General features: G+C 48.9%; 2 protein-coding genes across 10 annotated transcripts in view; both read right to left on the bottom strand.

Moving 5' to 3' along the window:
* Positions 1–2,481: 2,481 nt before the first annotated feature.
* osmr (oncostatin M receptor) lies at positions 2,482–7,109 on the bottom strand. Of its 4 annotated transcripts, none has more exons than XM_057032029.1 (17): positions 6,954–7,109; positions 6,719–6,873; positions 6,469–6,616; positions 6,031–6,303; positions 5,807–5,936; positions 5,497–5,645; positions 5,244–5,377; positions 5,021–5,162; positions 4,798–4,883; positions 4,507–4,720; positions 4,232–4,417; positions 4,062–4,163; positions 3,823–3,978; positions 3,588–3,740; positions 3,419–3,500; positions 3,251–3,335; positions 2,482–2,996 (listed from the first exon to the last, which is right to left on the bottom strand). In XM_057032029.1, exons 1-17 carry the CDS (start codon positions 7,015–7,017, stop codon positions 2,760–2,762), a joined length of 2,496 nt encoding a protein of 831 aa, XP_056888009.1. In that variant the 5' UTR covers positions 7,018–7,109; the 3' UTR covers positions 2,482–2,759. The 4 variants fall into 4 exon arrangements, with proteins under 4 accessions (XP_056888009.1, XP_056888011.1, XP_056888012.1 ...); XM_057032031.1 differs by having other exon boundaries at positions 3,826–3,978; XM_057032032.1 differs by having other exon boundaries at positions 4,804–4,883.
* Positions 7,110–7,139: 30 nt separating this feature from the next.
* LOC130525345 (rho guanine nucleotide exchange factor 28-like) overlaps positions 7,140–17,429 on the bottom strand; it is a 29,156-nt gene continuing 18,866 nt past the window's right edge. For all 6 annotated transcript variants that reach the window (XM_057032024.1, XM_057032023.1, XM_057032026.1 and 3 more), the window contains 22 exons: positions 17,182–17,326; positions 16,864–16,919; positions 15,869–15,926; positions 13,106–13,235; positions 12,846–12,976; positions 12,616–12,756; positions 12,261–12,511; positions 12,067–12,192; positions 11,864–11,981; positions 11,389–11,643; positions 11,239–11,315; positions 10,975–11,153; positions 10,754–10,851; positions 10,480–10,671; positions 9,918–10,049; positions 9,681–9,814; positions 9,549–9,596; positions 9,328–9,432; positions 9,044–9,211; positions 8,686–8,937; positions 8,282–8,618; positions 7,140–8,177 (listed from right to left, as the gene is read on the bottom strand). In XM_057032024.1, coding sequence (XP_056888004.1) covers positions 7,990–8,177; positions 8,282–8,618; positions 8,686–8,937; positions 9,044–9,211; positions 9,328–9,432; positions 9,549–9,596; positions 9,681–9,814; positions 9,918–10,049; positions 10,480–10,671; positions 10,754–10,851; positions 10,975–11,153; positions 11,239–11,315; positions 11,389–11,643; positions 11,864–11,981; positions 12,067–12,192; positions 12,261–12,511; positions 12,616–12,756; positions 12,846–12,976; positions 13,106–13,235; positions 15,869–15,926; positions 16,864–16,919; positions 17,182–17,326 — 3,321 coding nt within the window. In that variant the 3' untranslated portion in view covers positions 7,140–7,989. The remainder of the gene's footprint in view (positions 8,178–8,281; positions 8,619–8,685; positions 8,938–9,043; positions 9,212–9,327; positions 9,433–9,548; positions 9,597–9,680; positions 9,815–9,917; positions 10,050–10,479; positions 10,672–10,753; positions 10,852–10,974; positions 11,154–11,238; positions 11,316–11,388; positions 11,644–11,863; positions 11,982–12,066; positions 12,193–12,260; positions 12,512–12,615; positions 12,757–12,845; positions 12,977–13,105; positions 13,236–15,868; positions 15,927–16,863; positions 16,920–17,181; positions 17,327–17,429) is intronic.

The following is a 17,429-nucleotide window of genomic DNA, read 5'->3' as shown; positions in this document are numbered from 1 at the left end:
CGAGGTGAACAGAATCTCGTGAAGGCAGCACGGGAGGCGCGCCTGGTTCCACGCGCTGTTGATATGGGAAGAGCTGAAGTGGCTGAAAATGTGGACAGAGGTGAACAACAAGAGCGTCGCAGTCTGCGCTAAATAACGCAAACGACTCCAAGACCAGCACCAGGGGAGGCGACACCAAAACTGCACTTTTAGCTGGCTCGTCCGAGAGTTTCCAACTGCGTGGTTTGCCTGTGTACCAGCAGCCGTAAGTTACCATCCTCTTAAGTTCCAACAGACCGGAAGCCACAAGTGTCTGGGCTTCCATGTGTTGTCTTTTATTGTGATTTTTCTGTCTTTGTTCATTTCTGTACGCGATCCCCCTTTCCCACCACATTTCTGGACCTCCTGACTGGTTTCCCCCCCCCCCCCCTGCATGACTTGAACACGCCAGCACCCCCTATTTCCTCATCTCTTCTGTACTTTTTCCTTGGTTTCTCCAGTTTTCCCTTTCCCGTCCGAAATGACAAATATTAACCCGCAGATAACAAGTCGGCACACGCTGACCAGACCCGCTGTCAGTGCCCAGTGCTCTACTTTTCAGATTCAGGACAAACAAGCAATGTTTTGCTGCACTTTCAGATGGTTGACCCAGATGTGTTCACGCTGCAGGTTTTACACACGCTCCCACCACGAAATGGTGAGTTTAGCATTTTCTCGGCACACCTTTGCACACGTGATTACTTTAAACAGAGAACGTACAGGTGTTCCAGCTATTTTTACTTGAACTGAAACTAGTGGATCCACCTTAATTCCATTCCGTATGATGTGTCCTGTTAAAATAACCTGCAGCCAAACCTGCAGCACCATCCAATAAAGTACACACGCAGGAAAATGTGGTTGCCTTCAAATAAATAGACATGGAAGAATGCGGACACACACCCAGGCAGGGTGTTGAACTTGTGTTTTACCCCCCTGTTTAGATTCAGGTGCAGCTGCCACACAGCCTTCGTGGACAGATGACTCTGGACCCAGCAGTGGGATCGTTCCTGGTAAATCTGACCTTGGACCGCCTGTTTCACCTTTTTAGGCTTCTTATCATATGGAGCGCATTGCTTGTGGTCACATTCCTTGGCTGCATTAGGTTTTGCTGCAGTGCTGCTGTAATATCTGCTCCTCTTCATGTGCTGCAGCTTCCAGACATTCTGTAAATATTGATGTATCATGTGGAACTGATGGTGCACAGTTGCCTCTGGGTTCAACCCTAAAGCGCACGTGGCGTGTAATGGTCTGTTAATCTGTTGGGGGGGGGGGGGGGTCAACCCTTTTTGACGGGTGTGTTAGACCTCCAACGCCCCAGTAATGCAGGATGGACATGGGATGTTTAAAGGTGCTAAACTCTGTGTGTGTGTGTGTGTGTGTGTGTTTAGGTGCAATCGCTGCAACAGTGTTCATCATCTTTTTGCTTGCTCTCTACGCTGTCCTCTGGAAGTGCATGGTGTCGCCACCCAAACGGTAAACAGGCGCCACTTGTTTGTCACCCGACTCGGCTGGATTTTGTTGCTGCAGTCTTCCTGCCAGCTGGGACTTCTTCTTTTTCCTGTCTCTTGGCAGATGAAATGGTGAATTATAGCAGTCTTGAGAGTTCGGCATTCCGATCTGAATTGTTTTTCCTTCAGAAAGAAGAGGAAGACGCGAGGGAGAGGACATCAGCGGGCTTCTGTGTGAAGACCGGCTCCTGCGCTTTGCGATGGTTCAAACGCGCACGTTTTTGCACAGACAAAGATCCCTCTAATGGATCCGCTTTGCCTGATTTATTTATTTTCCCCGTCTCGCCCGAAGGACTCAAGTGTCCACAATGTGAAAAAGGGTCAATGGTGGGTCAGAAGAGGCTGCTTGTTGTTTGGATGCTGTTGGCCTGCGCCATGGCGATGAGGCCTTGCCAGTGACCGTCGAGCTGTGATTTTACTCGGCACATCTGTGTTGCAGGTTCTTTAAAGGCTCATCGCTGCTGCTGAACAGTTGTGCTGTTAAATGTTCTTTAACGTCCGATTTAAGTTGACTTAAAGATGAATGATTTGGGATCACTTGGGTTTACCTCAGCCGGGGTGTCGTCTCTACTGTTTGATCTGTTACTGTAGATAATAAAAGCTTTTATAAGACGTCTGGTTGGTCCCGTGTTGATTCTGTTCCCCTCATCAGGCCTGATGACACATCCCAGCAGGGGGGGAACTTTCTGTTGCTTCAACATTTGATGGTTGAGCATCACGTCGCCATGAGAATGTGGGCGTTTTCCCTGATTGGTATCAGCAAAGACCAGAAACGAGCAGCACAACAAGGTGATGCTGAAATGTTCGGCTGTCGTCATCTCGTTGGTGCCCAGACTGAAACGTCCTCCGTGCTGAGCAGTTTACGGATTCCAAAGGTCCCTGATAGTCTCAAGGAAGCGATGCTTATTCAGGTTTCTGAGCAACGCCGCTTTTAAAAGGAATTTGAGAAAATGCGCCAAGTCACACGTCAGTTTATTTAAATTTAAAATCTATATTTCACATATCGATACGTATGAACCTTTAATGGCTTTGGAAGCATATGTAGGTGGTTACAGGAACCGCCTCTTGTGTTTTTAGAGTTGGAAAACAGAAGTAATTTAAAAGGTTTTTTGTCTTTTTCTATTCAGTCGTGCACGTCTGTTGTATAGTCACGCCACGTCAGAACGAGGCTTCTTGGGCTGTTACTGGACTTGCAGCATCGGGTTTCGCTTCCCTGACCCCAGACAAATCTTTCTATTGGGAAACATAGCCACTGCTGGCGGCCGTCACTGGCCGGAAGGGCAGCTGCGGACGGTAGTCTACCTGGATGGGAATATGGGCGAGGGACGCCTCGGAGGGAGAGGCCCGGAAAGCGAGAGAGGTCAGCGCGTCGGTCTCAGCGGCGTCATCGGGACGAGGTCTGGTGCTCAGGATCTCGATGTAACTCTCTTTGCACTCCTCCACCACCCGAGACTGCAGCTTCTTCGCCATCTGGTCAAACGAGCCGACAGAAAAGACAAACGCGTCCTGTGATTTACTGCAAAAAAGGCCGTGTAATAAAACAGCTCAATAAAAAAAACCACCCACAAATGAAAGCAGGAAGACAAATGTAACCTCTCATTGTCTGCCGCTAATAAAGGTTAATTTATAATCTACACAAAATGCCACTTCGGAACAGGAATGAAGTGAGAAATGAACCTAATTCCTTCAGGGTGATCAGACAGGATGCAGCAAAGCGTCCGTACCTCCTGGGGGAAGCTGTCCACGTCCGGGGCTCTGATGTCCATACCAGCAGGATACACGAATATGCTGACTAGGGCAGTCTTCACTCTGGTGGCGAGACGAAACACAAGCACGAGTGAGGCTCACCTGGTGGTGGTTCTGGGGGGGGATTGGGGTCAGTAAGGACTCACACTTTCCTCTGGGGCCACAGCAGAGCGGCGCAGACCAGCAGCAGCAAGATGGGCGCGAGGATCTGGACCAAGTGGGCGGAGTCTGTCAGAGAGGAGAGGAGGAGAGTGTTCAGGCCGCCTGCTCCGACACCGCGACTGCGACTGCGCCCGTGACGGTCGTGGAGCTCACAGTCGGGTTTGGTCCTGATGCTGATGCTGGTCGCCTGTCCGGGCCCCTGCCTGGTGAGAGCACTCAGCGAGAACACGTACTCTCGGTTGTGCTGCAGGCCGTCGATGGTGATGGCCTTCCTCCGGGGGTCCGACACTGACACGCTGAGCAGGTCTGGTGAAGGGCAGAGCTTTATTCTAACACGACGCCGGTGTCGGAGCGCCCAGTGACCAAACTGCGACCTTTGCACTCGCACCACCTGCCAGCGTGTCCTGCTGCGCTTCCTGCACCGTAACTAAGTAACCGGTGATGAATGCCGGATGGTCCCGGTCGTCCTCGTCGTAACGCCACTCCAGGGTCACCGATGAGGACTCACTTGTAAAGTTGACCAGGCTTGGAGCCGCTACAGATTCTGAGTCGGAGTTTTGGGGAAAACAGACAGATTTTCCAGAGCAGAAGCATCGAGAAGCGTGAACCATCTGCTTCAACACTCACGAAGCTCTTTCGTGTAGCCAGTCTGTATCTCCAGTAACTCGTGTCCATTTGCTGAGCATCCGTAAATATTAAACGTAAATCTGCAGCCAGATTTGAAGTTTTCTGTAAAGCAGAACCTCATAAGCCAGGAAGCGTAACTTTACTGTGACTGGATCCTCGGGAACACGTACCAGCCGGGAGGGACAGCGTGTTGCTTCCCGCTGGCACCTTCACCCACTGCAGGGCACAAGGGCCTCTGGGCTCCCGACTGCACCACTCCACAGTGTAACCACAAGTGGCAGTTTCCTGGTTTTCCCAGGACAGGTGAAAGGCTGCAGAGGCGGTACTGTGCAGTCGCTTCAAAGCTGGGGGGGATTCTGTGCAGAGGCAGGAGTATGAGCTCTACGATAATCATCCGAAAGCTTAGAAATCCATCAGATCAGTCCGGCCGACGTCTGGTGCTCACCTCCGCCTCCATCGGGCGGGATGGTAATGTGAGCGGAGATGTTGGAGCCCATGTGGAGAACAGCAGCAGCAGTGATGTCACACCGTCCTGGGCCGATGGAGAACTCTGCCCGGGTCTCTTTATCGGTCCTCCACCTGCTCCAATGTTTGCCGTCCTGTGACCACTCGACCCAATAACCTCGGATGGGCGAGTCGGGAGCAGAGCTGGAAACGTGCTGGAAACAAGGGAGTCATTAGCTGATACGGCGAGGGCACGACAGCACAAGCTTTTACGGAGAACAGGTTTGTTTACTGGCACCCAGAGCAGTGTGATCTGCCGGCTGTGCGGGTCAGAGAGCTGCTTTATTCTCCTCCACACGTCCAGAGTCACCAGTGGGTCTGAGGGAAGCACATGAAGACCGATGTCTGAACTTTAAACCACTGCACAGAGGTCAAATGACTGAGGAGATGTCCGTGTGAATCATTAAAACGCTTATTTCAGCACAATTCCACCAGTATTGTGCAGGTAGACTCACAAGTTTTGAAGGACTCGGACTTTGTCCAAGGTCCCCACAGCCTCCCCGTGATAGAGCAGCGTCCCCTGACGGCGTACTGGCTGCCGGGACTCAGATGTTTCAGCTTGACTTCGCAGATCCGACTGAAGCGATCACAGCTCAGCTGTTGGAGACACAAAGACAGAGGGTGAAGAACAGTTTCCACTTTCAGAACTTCAGCAGGACCAGACGTGGCTGAGCTGACCTCAGAGCTGCTGCCTGGATCTGTGGTGACCTGGCAGAGGAGGGTGTCCAGGGTCAGGTTCCCCTGGATGATCAAGGACAGGTTGGTTGTTGTCACTCCAAGAACGACCTTGCACCACTTCGCAACAGGAACCACTGACAACAAACCAGATAAAAGTGCATTTGATCGTGCGTGTCGCAGCGCACAGCCTTCCAAAACACACAAAAACATGTTGCGCAACACATCTGCAGTCTGACATTGAATGACCTCTGACCTCTGTCTCTAATGTTGAAGCAGTAGTTTGCCGTTTCCTCGCCCAGCTGATCTTTCACCACCACGCTGATATTGTATTCTTCCAAGCGCGGAAGCGCCTGGAAGGTGCACGAGGACTGCTGGCAGGCGACGGGACTCAGGCCCGAATTCCTGTGAATGAAGAAGAAGAAGCAACGAAGGCGAGAGCTTAATGTCACTTACGCTTGTAACACTTCTGTGAGTAAAGGGGAGGGGAAGAGAAACCGAAATTAGATCACTGAAAGCCTGTTTTAGCATATACATCACACATTTGTGTCTATCTGTGGGCTCACTGGATGTGGAGTGTGTTTGTCTGCTTGTTGCGGTCCCGCGGGTCCCGTTTTCTGCCCGAGGCCCAGCTGCAGGTGACAGTTGTCAAGTCTGTGGTCACGCAGCTGAGATTTCTGGGTTTCTGCGAAGGAACTGCAGCACGCATGCAACACAAGTGTTTCTAAATCTATAAATCCACGTCTGTATGTTTTATATTAAAGAAATGGAAGAAAGAATTCAAACCTACAACTGATAAATTTCCAGACCTCCCAGTTCTGGCCGTTCTCTTTGATGCAGCCGAGTTTAATAGATTTGATTAATGTTGTGGGGATGGTCAGGTTTTTTACAGAAATGGCCGTGACCGCGGCTCCGGCATCGAGCAAAGGGTGTATTTTGCCATTCAAGGTCATGGCTGCGATACGGGCTCCTCGAGGTGGAACACAGCAGAACACGGGGCTGTCGCCTTCTCTCAATATCAACTGGACAGGAAACATCATCGTCTTGTCTGTAGGCTCAGCTCCTACAGGTCACAGAGCAGCTTTCACTAAGGTGTGCGTGCAAAGCGCACAGCAACATATGACATATGAGGCGAAAGATCAATAATGAGCAAGCAACAAAAAAATAGTTCCTTCTTTTTTTAGTAGATGATTTCATTTTCCTGTTAGTCTCAGTAGCATCAGCTCACCAGAGTTGGTTTCCCAGTTACTCCAGGGACTCGGGACGCTGCGATTATAGAGGCGTCGTATCCTGACTGAGTGGTCGGCACACTCCAGAGGCAGATCAGAGGTCCACGTCCACGAGTGTCGACCCAAATTCAAAACGCTAATATTTCTCTGGTTCAACAAAGAGTCACACAACATTTGAGCTTTCATCGTGTTGAGGTGCGAGTACTGGGAACCCTAAAAGATCTGAAGAGTAATTCTTTCCAGACTCACATCATAAACGATGGTGTGGTTGTTAGCACGGCTGATCTGGAGCTCATAAGTGTCGCCCATCACGCTGCTGTGGTTAACCAGCCAGCTCACCAGCAGCGCTCGTTTCGCACCGGTTGCATCCAGGCGAGTGATGCGGGGCTTTGGGAGCTGCCCGACTGCAACACAACCAAACGCACCGCGGGGATGGAACCCAGCGTGAAAATGTCAATGAAGAAGTGAAAGTAATTCAACTCACCAGGGACCAGGCAGAGAACAGGCCAAAATAATAGATACGACGCCAGCAGGTTTCTCAAAGACATTCTGAAGCTTCTCTTCCCCCCGACTGAGGAAGGAAGCGCTCGTCGGGTTCCGCACGCACTCACTTAAAGGCAACCTGATTCGCACAAGAGCGCGCCACAAACGTGCACAAAAAACACAAATGTTTGTTGTGATGATTTTTATGTACAACACATCATTAAGGCACATCACAGTACAGAGATTACACCAATGCATATCAAACATCATATTCACAGTGCATGAAGCAAAATGTGCACACAATAAATTATTAGACAAGGCGGAAAAGGAAAGAGACAATCTTTACAAGAATTAATTATAGCATCAGATAAGATTTTTGGCACTTGTGGGGGGGGGGGGGGGGGGGGGGATGCATTTTTCTTTGAACAAAGTGTGCATAGGCAGCCTTTTCCATCCAAGTATACACATACAGTATTTATTATTCTACAATAGTGTCACTATTTTAGCCTTTCAGATAAACCCTCTATACATATTAGTCAGTTCTCACAATATCTCTCTGTACATACATCTGGGGAAGTTCTTCATTTTCAGCACAAATATTTCCATTTCCTTTTAAGTGCTCGTGGGGAAAAACAGCAGTACTTATGTCCAATTTTTGGTACATTAGGTCCCAGTTGATGGGGCACTAAAGTACCGTTATCATCAAAAAAGTGCAACAGATACTAAAAGGAATTATGGTAGAAGTAAAAACACAGGAAGTGTTATAAAAATGTCTGCAAAAATGCTGATGTTACCACACAGGAAGAGTATGATTAACATCCACCACTGCTCACTGGCAAAGGCACCAATATTGTTGGACTGTAACTGTGCATGCTTCCTTCCTGCCTCTATTCCCTTTTCAGTTTTTCTTTTTCATTAGACTTATATCCATCGATAAGATGGATAAAAAGGCACGCAAACACAAACGAAGCTACAGATATATTATTTTAGGTCCAGTTTGATATCGGGGCAGCTTAATCGACCTTCTCTAATGATTCTCAGAGATAAACAATGTTCTCCTCTCCTGCCTCTTCCCCATTCTGCCCTTCAAGTGAAAGGTAGGCCTGTGGGGGCAGCAGGGGGGCGAGAGAGGGAGACGATGGATAGTCGTCATCGTAAAGTCCATGACCCGTGACCTCTGACACCCAGGGGTCAAGAGATCGCCTATCCAATGGTGGGCTGAAATCTGCAGGAGATGGGGAAAAATGTTTTAGAAGAAATGAAATGCTCGAAGCCAGAGGCGACATTTTGTGTTGATCTCACATCGACTTTCGCTTAAATGTGACTTACTCGTGGTTGGTCGCTGTGTCTGAGCAGTGGAGTCATGGAGAGGCCAGGAGCAGCCATGGCTCTTACTGTGGTTCGGGTAGGTGAGACCCTCTGGAGGCTGTTTGTTGTGCGCCTGACTCAGCAAGGTGTTGAGGCTGTTGTACAGGCTGGCACTGAGGCCGACGTTAGCGGTGTAGCTAGTCAGAGCGCCATCACGGTTCTTCTTTGGCAAAAACTGCTGCTGGTTGTTGTTCGCTGGCTGGTGGAGCTGGTTCTGATTCAGGGCGGCCAGCACAGTTTCGTTGGCGTACAATGAGCATCGGCCATCCAGACTCCCTGTGCGACTGTGAGTGGGAACCTGGAGAATAGAGACAGCTAAGTAAGAGAGCAGCTCCCTAGCGCGCATCACCTGCCTCGTCCCTCACCTTGTATTCATCCAGCGGGATTGTAACAGGCAGGCTGCTCTGGCGGTTGTGTCTCCAGCTCTGCAGTACCCTCTGCTGGGCTTCCACCCTCTCCTTCTCCATCTCCACGCTCCTCTGCCCTTCCCTCAGCCTGTCCACGTTTTGCTGGTACTCCAGCAGCTGGGCCTCCAGCTGCTCCCTCTCGCAGCGCAGCCGCGCAGCCTCCAGCAGGCACCGATGCTCGCGCTCCTCCAACAGGCTCTCGTGCTCGCTCTGGAAACACGTGTTGAATGAATGAATCACAATAACACACACACATTCCAAAAGGCATAAAATACAATTATTCTATGGTGTTGCGGCCAAAGAGCAGAATATTTACCTGCTGTTTTTCTCTGGCCACACACTCTCTGTCCCAGCGCTGCTGCTCTTGTTTCAGCTTCACGTGCATTTTCTGCACCTCATCGTCCATTTCTTCTTTCTTCCTCTCTAAGCTCTTCTTATCTACTTCCTCTTTCTTCTTATCTGCAATTCGCGGCTTCTCCTGCTCCTGCACAACAGTTTGACACGTCTTGTGAAAATCACTATTTTAAAAAAAAGCGACTGGTACAACACTTGGCCAAAATGTAACCATGGATTCCAACAGAAAGGGGACGTGACAGTTACCTGACTCATTTGGAGGGAGGCGATGCTTCGGAGCTGAGGTCTTTCTCCCTCCTGGAGGAGGAATTTCTGCACTTCATGGCAGCTGTCCTGCAGAGTTATAGTGGCCTGCCAACACCGGGACAGTTGGTGAAACTGTCTACTGAATTCCTTCAAATCCACAATCATCTGATCCATGTGAAATAATAACCAAAACAATGACGTGTACTAAAATAGAATCCTACCTGCAGACTGTAGAGGAGCTGAGTCAGACTCTGGACGCTCTCTGCCACCTGCACACAAGCATGTCATTGAAGGGGAGCTTGGCTTCAGGTTTTACTTTATTTACAACTGTTCAGGAACAACAGTAGATGAACCTTGAAGAGCGTCCCTTTGCCGTCTACTCTCCTCAGCTCGATGGCAGAGCTCCACAGCGTGCTGTCCATCCCCGTCAGCTCGCTGTCTGAGCCGAGAGAGGTTGAGCTCATACTGAGCGTGCTCAGGTAATCCGCTGTAGCAGCAAGAAAACCAGACAGGCTCAAGTTAATGTCACAACGACCATGCTGATTTCAAGAGAACCAAAAATCCGGAATGTTGGTGTTTCTGGGGCTCACGTTCAGAAGGAGATTCCTGTATGCTGCTGCCGTGGCTGTTGTAGCTGCAGCCCACTGGTCCCCCTACAGGAGAGCTCTGACTTTGACCAGAGAGGCTGTCCCGAGCCTGCAGAATGTTCATCAGATTCTCCGCTGCAGAGGGAGAGGGATTTGATATCTCAGTGCTATTTTGTAAAGCTGTTTCTCAGTTAGGCTTCTTCAGACTCCCTATTGGCTGAGCTATAGTGTGCCAGGTATCAGAATCTGCTAACCCCACAGGATGTTGAGATAACCCATTTAACTGAAGTGACGTGATGTTAAAAAATTGAATGCAGATAAGATAGAAATACGAGACATGTCCGCTTTAAAATAGCTAAATCGTTTTAATGACTGCTCATTTAAATTCCAGCAGTGAGTTTTTTACTTCAGTACACGTGTTCTTTAACTTTTTAGAAGCCACACTTTTTCTCCCGTCGTAGCTCTCACAGTTTCTGTAAACCCTGATACTCAAATAAAACTCAAAATGTAAATTACCTCTCACAATCCCTACCCCTAAACAACACAACACAACACGAGAGGTTACCTTCTCTGAGAGCAGCAGTGAGCAGTGAGGTAGCCTGTGGAGGAATTTCGCTGTCGGCGTCCGGCGGCACCAGCAGGTGGCGCTGCGCCACAGCTTCGGGTGAGTTGAGGGTCAATTCTGTCAGCTCAGCGTACAGCTGTAACTTCTCTTCCAGAGTGTTGCAAATTTGCTGGTCATGCCCCAACAACGTTTCTACACCAAAGATCAAAATTTGCTGTTTATGAGACGATGATAACAGAAAGAAATGATTTCATGTCCCCCCCCCCCCACTTACCTTGGAACTTAGTGATCTTCTGCACTCGGGCTTCTGCCAATCTTCTGGCCTCCTCCGTCTCAGCACATCGTTCCTCCTCCTCTTCTTCCTCAGGACAACTATCAGATAGACCGACAGGTTTGATAACGCATAACACACACACACACACACACACACACACACACACACACACCCACCCACACACAACACACACACACACACACACACACACACACACACACCTCTCTACAGCTTGTCGTATGTGTCTCATCCATCCATTCCGCTCATCTTTGCTGGATGTGTGAACTTCATACATCTCTGGTCCTACTGAGGAGGCAGAGATAAGAAACATGCCTCTCTCCTCATTAGCCACTTCTCTAACTATGAGCTTCTGCAGCGGTATTACAGGAGGCTTTTGGTCCTGAAACAGGAGATAAAACCACAATAAAGACACGTGAACAGATAGTGGCAGATAAAACGAGCTGTGTTCATCAGAAGACTCTTACCACGGCAGCAAATATAAAACGTTGGTCTTTCTCTTGCAGAAAGACAAGAACATCAGTGAGCAGAAGAGCCAGAGTATCTGCAATTAAAATTAGATTAGAGATTAAAGATATAGACTTCAGTACAACAAATGATGTCACATTCATTTGTACCTTTGAGACGACCCGTGGCAGTTTTCCAGTAGACCAACCCTTTATGTTGCAGGTCCCTGTGCTTGCTGTCTAGGTCTTGTTTGCGGAACACCTTGCCATTCTTTAGCTTAGCTGTGCTTTTGTTCTCCAGCCGAGCCAGCACTTCCTGCAGTTCCTGGCACTTTTCATATTTATTTACAGTCAGGTCCACTGCAGTGATGATGTCACGAATCTGAGCCAGGGCGCAGGACAGGTTAAAGTGTTCCTGGCTTCCTTCTGTGGGAGCCCCAAAGAAAATATAACAATTAAAATCAATAATTTTTGGTTTATTTTAATTACTGTATTAACAAATATATACAGTATATCAGTTGGACACAGGAAAATCAATGAATCCATGAAGTACCCTCTAGATTTTTTCTCTACAGACGCTCCAAATGTTCTAAAATTAAACATTAAGATTTAGAGATTTGTTCATGGCAAACTAGAGGCAACACACCCTGAGTGTACTGTAACATCCTCTCTAACAGCACCGGATACTTGGTAATTCTCTGGGTGATCAGCAGGATGAATTCTGGCACCCCTCTTCGTCTGACCAGAGAGTTATTGCTCTGTTGCTGTGGGCAGAGGGATCAATCAGTTATATATTTGGGAGCGGAAATAAAATGCAAAAATAAAACGAGTTTTGGTGGAGCAGCTTACTTTGACAAAGTTTTGAAGCTTTTTGTTTTGCTGCAGTAGTTCTTTGAAGACGTTCACAGCCTCTGTGTGGTGGCTGCAGAACTCTCCATACACCTCCTTCATTTTCTCTGCATTTTCATCTGAAAACTGAGAAAAAGGCCTTAAGTGATTGATTTTTTAGTTTGTTTACGGGTAAAAACGTATCTTCCACCAACCTGTTGAAGCAGCACATCTCCAATCTGATTGATAAAATAATTTTGAGGACTGTCCGGTTGGGTTCCAGCCTGTCGCCTTTCTTGTAATGCCCCAAAAAGGTTTCTGTGAAAGAGCAGCAAGGAATCCAAACAAGGGAAAATCCGGGCCACACAGTCCCAGTCAAGCTGTAGCTCCTCCACCATACCTCTCCTGAACACTTCTGACATGACTGTCAGAGTCTGGATGTGATGCAACTCTGTCTGGATCAGCTCTACACGGGACAATGATGAAAAGATACTGGCTGAAGTCATCAGGACCTTAATGAATCCCTGAACAAATATATTAAATATTTAATATTGCATTTAGTAGGCATACCATAAATGACATCCTGTCTTTTCACAGTGCGTCTGTCATGTTGCTTGCAAAACTCTGGACTGACGGCCAGACTCCACGACTCCACCTCAAGTCCCAGCAGGTCAGCAGAGAGGTCACTCAGCAGAGAGGCATCAACAGCATCTGTACAACCCAAATCCCGGCACAGATGATTTAAAGTGTCAACTATAAGAGTTGGTGTGACACGTTTCAGAGGAGCGTGTGGTTCTCACCCTGTGCAGTCATTGGCTGCTCAGTGGAAGCAGGCGTGGCTGCGGCCGGCGTTCCCTCATCAGATGGCGAGATGTTTGTGCAAACTGCGCCGCTGCACTCACTGTCCACCGCCCCAGCATCACTTAATCGCCTTAATCAAACAGGATTAATCCGTTTTGCTTCAGTGGAGAGTTTTTAAAACAAGGAGGCCTAAAGACACCTAGTTAATTTCAATCAAGTTCAGATCCAGATTGAATTCCGATATGCTGTGTGTTACTACCTGCTGTCTGTAGATATGGAGAGGCTTTTGGAGAGAGGGAGGGCTGTTTCTTTTTTATCTCTGGTCATTGGAGGAAGTGAAGAGGAAGAGCACGGGGAGAAAATGGAGGCCGTAGAGCTTTCTTTATAGGCTACAGAAGGGAGCAAAGCAGTGAGCAGGAAAATTAGTATTTTCACTTTGGTGACCATAAATTTAAATGCTTGAAACGTCTGTTTTGAGTTCTTCTATTTATATCCTTGTAGCTGATGTCTGGAGTAGTAAGTGTTCAATAAAGCTTGGTGGGATGATTTCTCCTGGGCTACCACCTTATCGTGGTGGAGGGGTTTGCGTGTCCCAATGATCCGAGTTGTCTGGGGCTTTATGCCCCTGGTAGGGCCACCCATGGCAAACAGGTCCTAGGTGAGGGATCAGACAAAGCGACCCATGACCCCCTAATGATGATAAACAACATTGGTGCCAAGTTTCCCTTGCCCGGATGCGGGTCACTGGGGCCTCCTCCTGGAGCCTGGGGGTGGGGCACGTTGGCGAGCACCTGGTGGCCGGACCTCTGCCCATGGAGTCCGGCCGGGCACAGCCCGAAGAGGCAACATGGGACCCTCTTCCCGTGGGCTCACCACATGCAGGAGGGGCCAAGGGGGTCGGGTGCATTGTGTGTTGGTTAGCGGCTGAAGGCAGGGACCTTGGCGGTCTGATCCCCGGCTGCATAAACTGGCTCTAGGGACATGGAATGTCACCTCTCTGGTGGGAAAGGAGCCTGAGCTGGTGCGCGAGGTTGAGAAGTTCCGCCTAGACATAGTCGGCCTCACCTCGACGCACAGCAAGGGCTCTGGAACCAGTCTTCTTGAGAGGGGTTGGACTCTCTACCACTCTGGAGTTGCCGATGGTGAGAGGCGACGGGCAGGGGTGGCAATTCTTGTTGCTCCCCAGCTCAGTGCCTGTATATTGGAGTTTACCCCGGTGGATGAGAGGGTAGCCTCCCTTCGCCTTCGGGTGGGGGGACGGATCCTGACTGTTGTTTGTGCCTATGGTCCAAACAGCAGTTCAGCGTATCCACCCTTTTTGGAGTCCTTAGAGGGAGTGCTGGAGAGTGCTCCTTCTGGGGGCTCCCTCGTCCTCCTGGGTGACTTCAATGCTCACGTTGGCAATGACAGTGTGACCGTAGAGAGGTGTGATTGGGAAGAACGGCCCCCCTGATCTGAACCCGTGTGGTGTTTTGTCATTGGACTTCTGTGCTCGTCTCAGATTGTCCATAACAAACAATTTGTTCAGGCATAAAGGCGTCCACATGTGCACTTGGCACCAGGATGTCTTAGGCCGCAGATCAATGATTGACTTTGTGGTTGTGTCATCGGATTTGCGGCCGCATGTTCTGGACACTCGGGTGAAGAGAGGGGCGGAGCTGTCAACTGATCACCACCTGGTGGTGAGTTGGCTCCGATGGTGGGGAAAGATGCCGGACAGACCCGGCAGACCCAAACGTGTTGTGAGGGTCTGCTGGGAACGCCTGGCAGAGTCTCCCGTCAGAAGGAGCTTCCACTCACATCTCCGGGAGAGCTTTGACCATGTCCCGGGGGAGGCGGGGGACATTGAATCCGAGTGGACTGTGTTCTGTGCCTCCATTGTTGAGGCGGCTGACCGGTGCTGTGGCCGCAAGGTGGTTGGTGCCTGTCGTGGCGGCAATGCCCGAACCTGGGATGCCGTCAGGCTGAAGAAGGAGTCGTATCGGGCCTTACTGGCCTGTGGGACTCCTGAGGCAGCAGATATGTACCTGCAGGCCAAGCGGAGTGCAGCTACGGCTGTTGCCGAGGCAAAGACCTGGTCATGGGAAGAGTTCGGTGAGGCCATGGAGAGGAGTCCGCAGTAATGCGGGCTCTGCACCGGTCCGTAGTGGTGAAGAGAGAGCTGAGCCAAAATGCGAAGCTCTTGATTTACCGGTCGATCTTCATTCCTACCCTCACCTATGGTCATGAGCTTTGAGTCATGACCGAAAGATCAAGATCATGGGTACAAGCGGCTGAAATGAGCTTCCTCCGTAGGGTGGCTGGGCTCTCCCTTAGAGATAGGGTGAGAAGCTCTGCCATCTGGGAGGAGCTTGGAGTAGAGTCGCTGCTCCTCCGCGTTGAGAGGAGCCAGATGAGGTGGCTTGGGCACCTAGTTAGGATGCCCCCTGGACGCCTCCCTGGTGAGGTGTTCAGGGCATGTCCCTCCGGTAGGAGGCCCCCGGGAAGACCCAGGACACGTTGGAGAGACTGTGTCTCTCGACTGGCCTGGGAACGCCTGGGGATCCCTCCGGATGAGCTGGAAGAGGTAGCTGGGGAGAGGGAAGTCTGGGCTTTTCTTCTTAGGCTGCTGCCCCCGCGACCCGACCCCGGATAAGCGGTAGAGGATGGATGGGATGATTTCTAAATTCAACGTTTAAATGGGTGTGACACTATTTGAAAGAATAGTATTTAATTTGATTGTTTTTTACGCTCAGCGTCAGAGGCCGAACACCCAGTGAAGACCTCATCTCTGCACACACTCAACACATTCAACCTCTGTCCTCATGCACAAACATGCTCATAAACATTACCCCAACAAGATCCCCCACTGAGATGGATTAAGTTTTAACTTTTTTTAACCAAGAAAAAAAAAAAAACCTTGTAAGGGGGGGTCAAGGGATGTTGACAAATGGCTGTCCTCATTTACTATAGCAAAAACAAGGGAGGACAGGTAATAACTTGATCTCAGAACAAGGGAGTAGTGAGTGAAGGGGGGACTCACTCTGTGGGAGAGACAAGGTCTTGCTTTTCATCAGCAAGGCATTCCTCTCCAGCGGCTTCTGAGGAAAAAAACAGACATAACCAGCAGTAAATCGTGGAGCCAATGCAGTTGTAGCAAATTCAGCCAACAAAATTTACATTACGTGAAAAGAACTCGTGTAGGACACCTATTAGGCACTGTTCCAACAAAAGGTTGGAATTTACTCTTCCTGTTGTGTCCACTTCCTTGGTCTCAGGAACTCATTTACTTCTTGCTTTGATATTATGCCTTTTTTGTTAACATGGAGGAATGTCACAAGAAGCCAAAGCAGAGGGGAGCGGAGCAGCAAACCACATGCAAATTTAGACCTGACGCAGACTGTAAACTTAGAAGAATCCTTTAATTAAAAATCAAAAGGCTTTAACATAACAACTGTAGCGTGTTAAGAGACGTTAGCATAAAAAAAGGTAAAACGTATTTTTCCTATTTGTTATCTGCGTTTACTCAGATGCAGCGGCGCATTCACCCATTTGTCTTAAACCTGAATAGCTTTCTTTGTGTTTTCTTGTTTTGCCAAAGTTTGTAGCAGACTGAATCAGCTGCATATGTAATTTCAATTCACTCACGCCCTGCCTTCATGACATTCCAGCACCTGCTACAGAGAAAGAGTGTGTAGTGTGTTCCATTTTGGTCTAATCAGACAAAGGCCTGTAGTGACATTGGAGTCCCACACATGTATTTGGGTTAACTCCTGCAGACGTTTCCTTTCTTTTTCTCATCTACTGTCACGCTTTCATTGAGGCACCCAACAACAGTTGTCCCATGCAGAGTCTCCCCCAAGTCAGCTGTTGAAGGGTTTTACTCCTTCAAGAGTAGTCAGAGTTGCATTGGTGGTGTCTCTCACTAATTCTGTAGTCTAGCATTTTAAAAAGATCCACCTATAGACAGACTTAATAATATTTTTGATAAACTGATCTTGATTATCTGATTTTACTGGGGTGTGTGGGGGTGCTTACCTTTCCGCAGGCTCCGACAGACTCACGACAGCTTTTATGGGCGTGCAGAGAACAGACTACAGGCAAAGACAGATGGAAACCCCAGTTCATTTGATTAGTTAACTGAGAATAAACAAAATAACCAAAATGGGTCATAATGTGTCAAAATGGCTATAAAGTTGCCCTGCCACCTCATGACAGATGTTAACTTTAAAAGAGGGAGAAAACTGATTGCATGTTCTTTACCAAATAAAACATAGAGAAGCATGCACAAAAGAACCCCTAAACAGTTCAGCAACCACAGACATAAAACAACAGCACTGACAGTGCAGCACTTACTGGAGCACTGCAACAGTTCCTTCCCAGAAACAGACTTATCACAGGCCACACAGAGTGTGGGACCAGATGGAGAGACAGGAACAAACTGGTGTCCATTAGTGTTGCTCGACCTCTCTTTTCCTTCCTTTATCTCTTTTGTCTTTACCTGCAAGAATTGTAAATATTTTAAATTCACTCTCTCATTTTACACAGTTAAAACTAGAATGCCACATAAACCACCGACGAATAACACAACCCGCAGCAGCAAA

Source organism: Takifugu flavidus, chromosome 5 (genome assembly GCF_003711565.1).
Source record: "Takifugu flavidus isolate HTHZ2018 chromosome 5, ASM371156v2, whole genome shotgun sequence".
Classification (NCBI taxonomy): Eukaryota; Metazoa; Chordata; class Actinopteri; order Tetraodontiformes; family Tetraodontidae; genus Takifugu; species Takifugu flavidus.
Note: the sequence above shows the minus strand (reverse complement) of the source record. Positions and strands in the feature narration are given on the sequence as shown.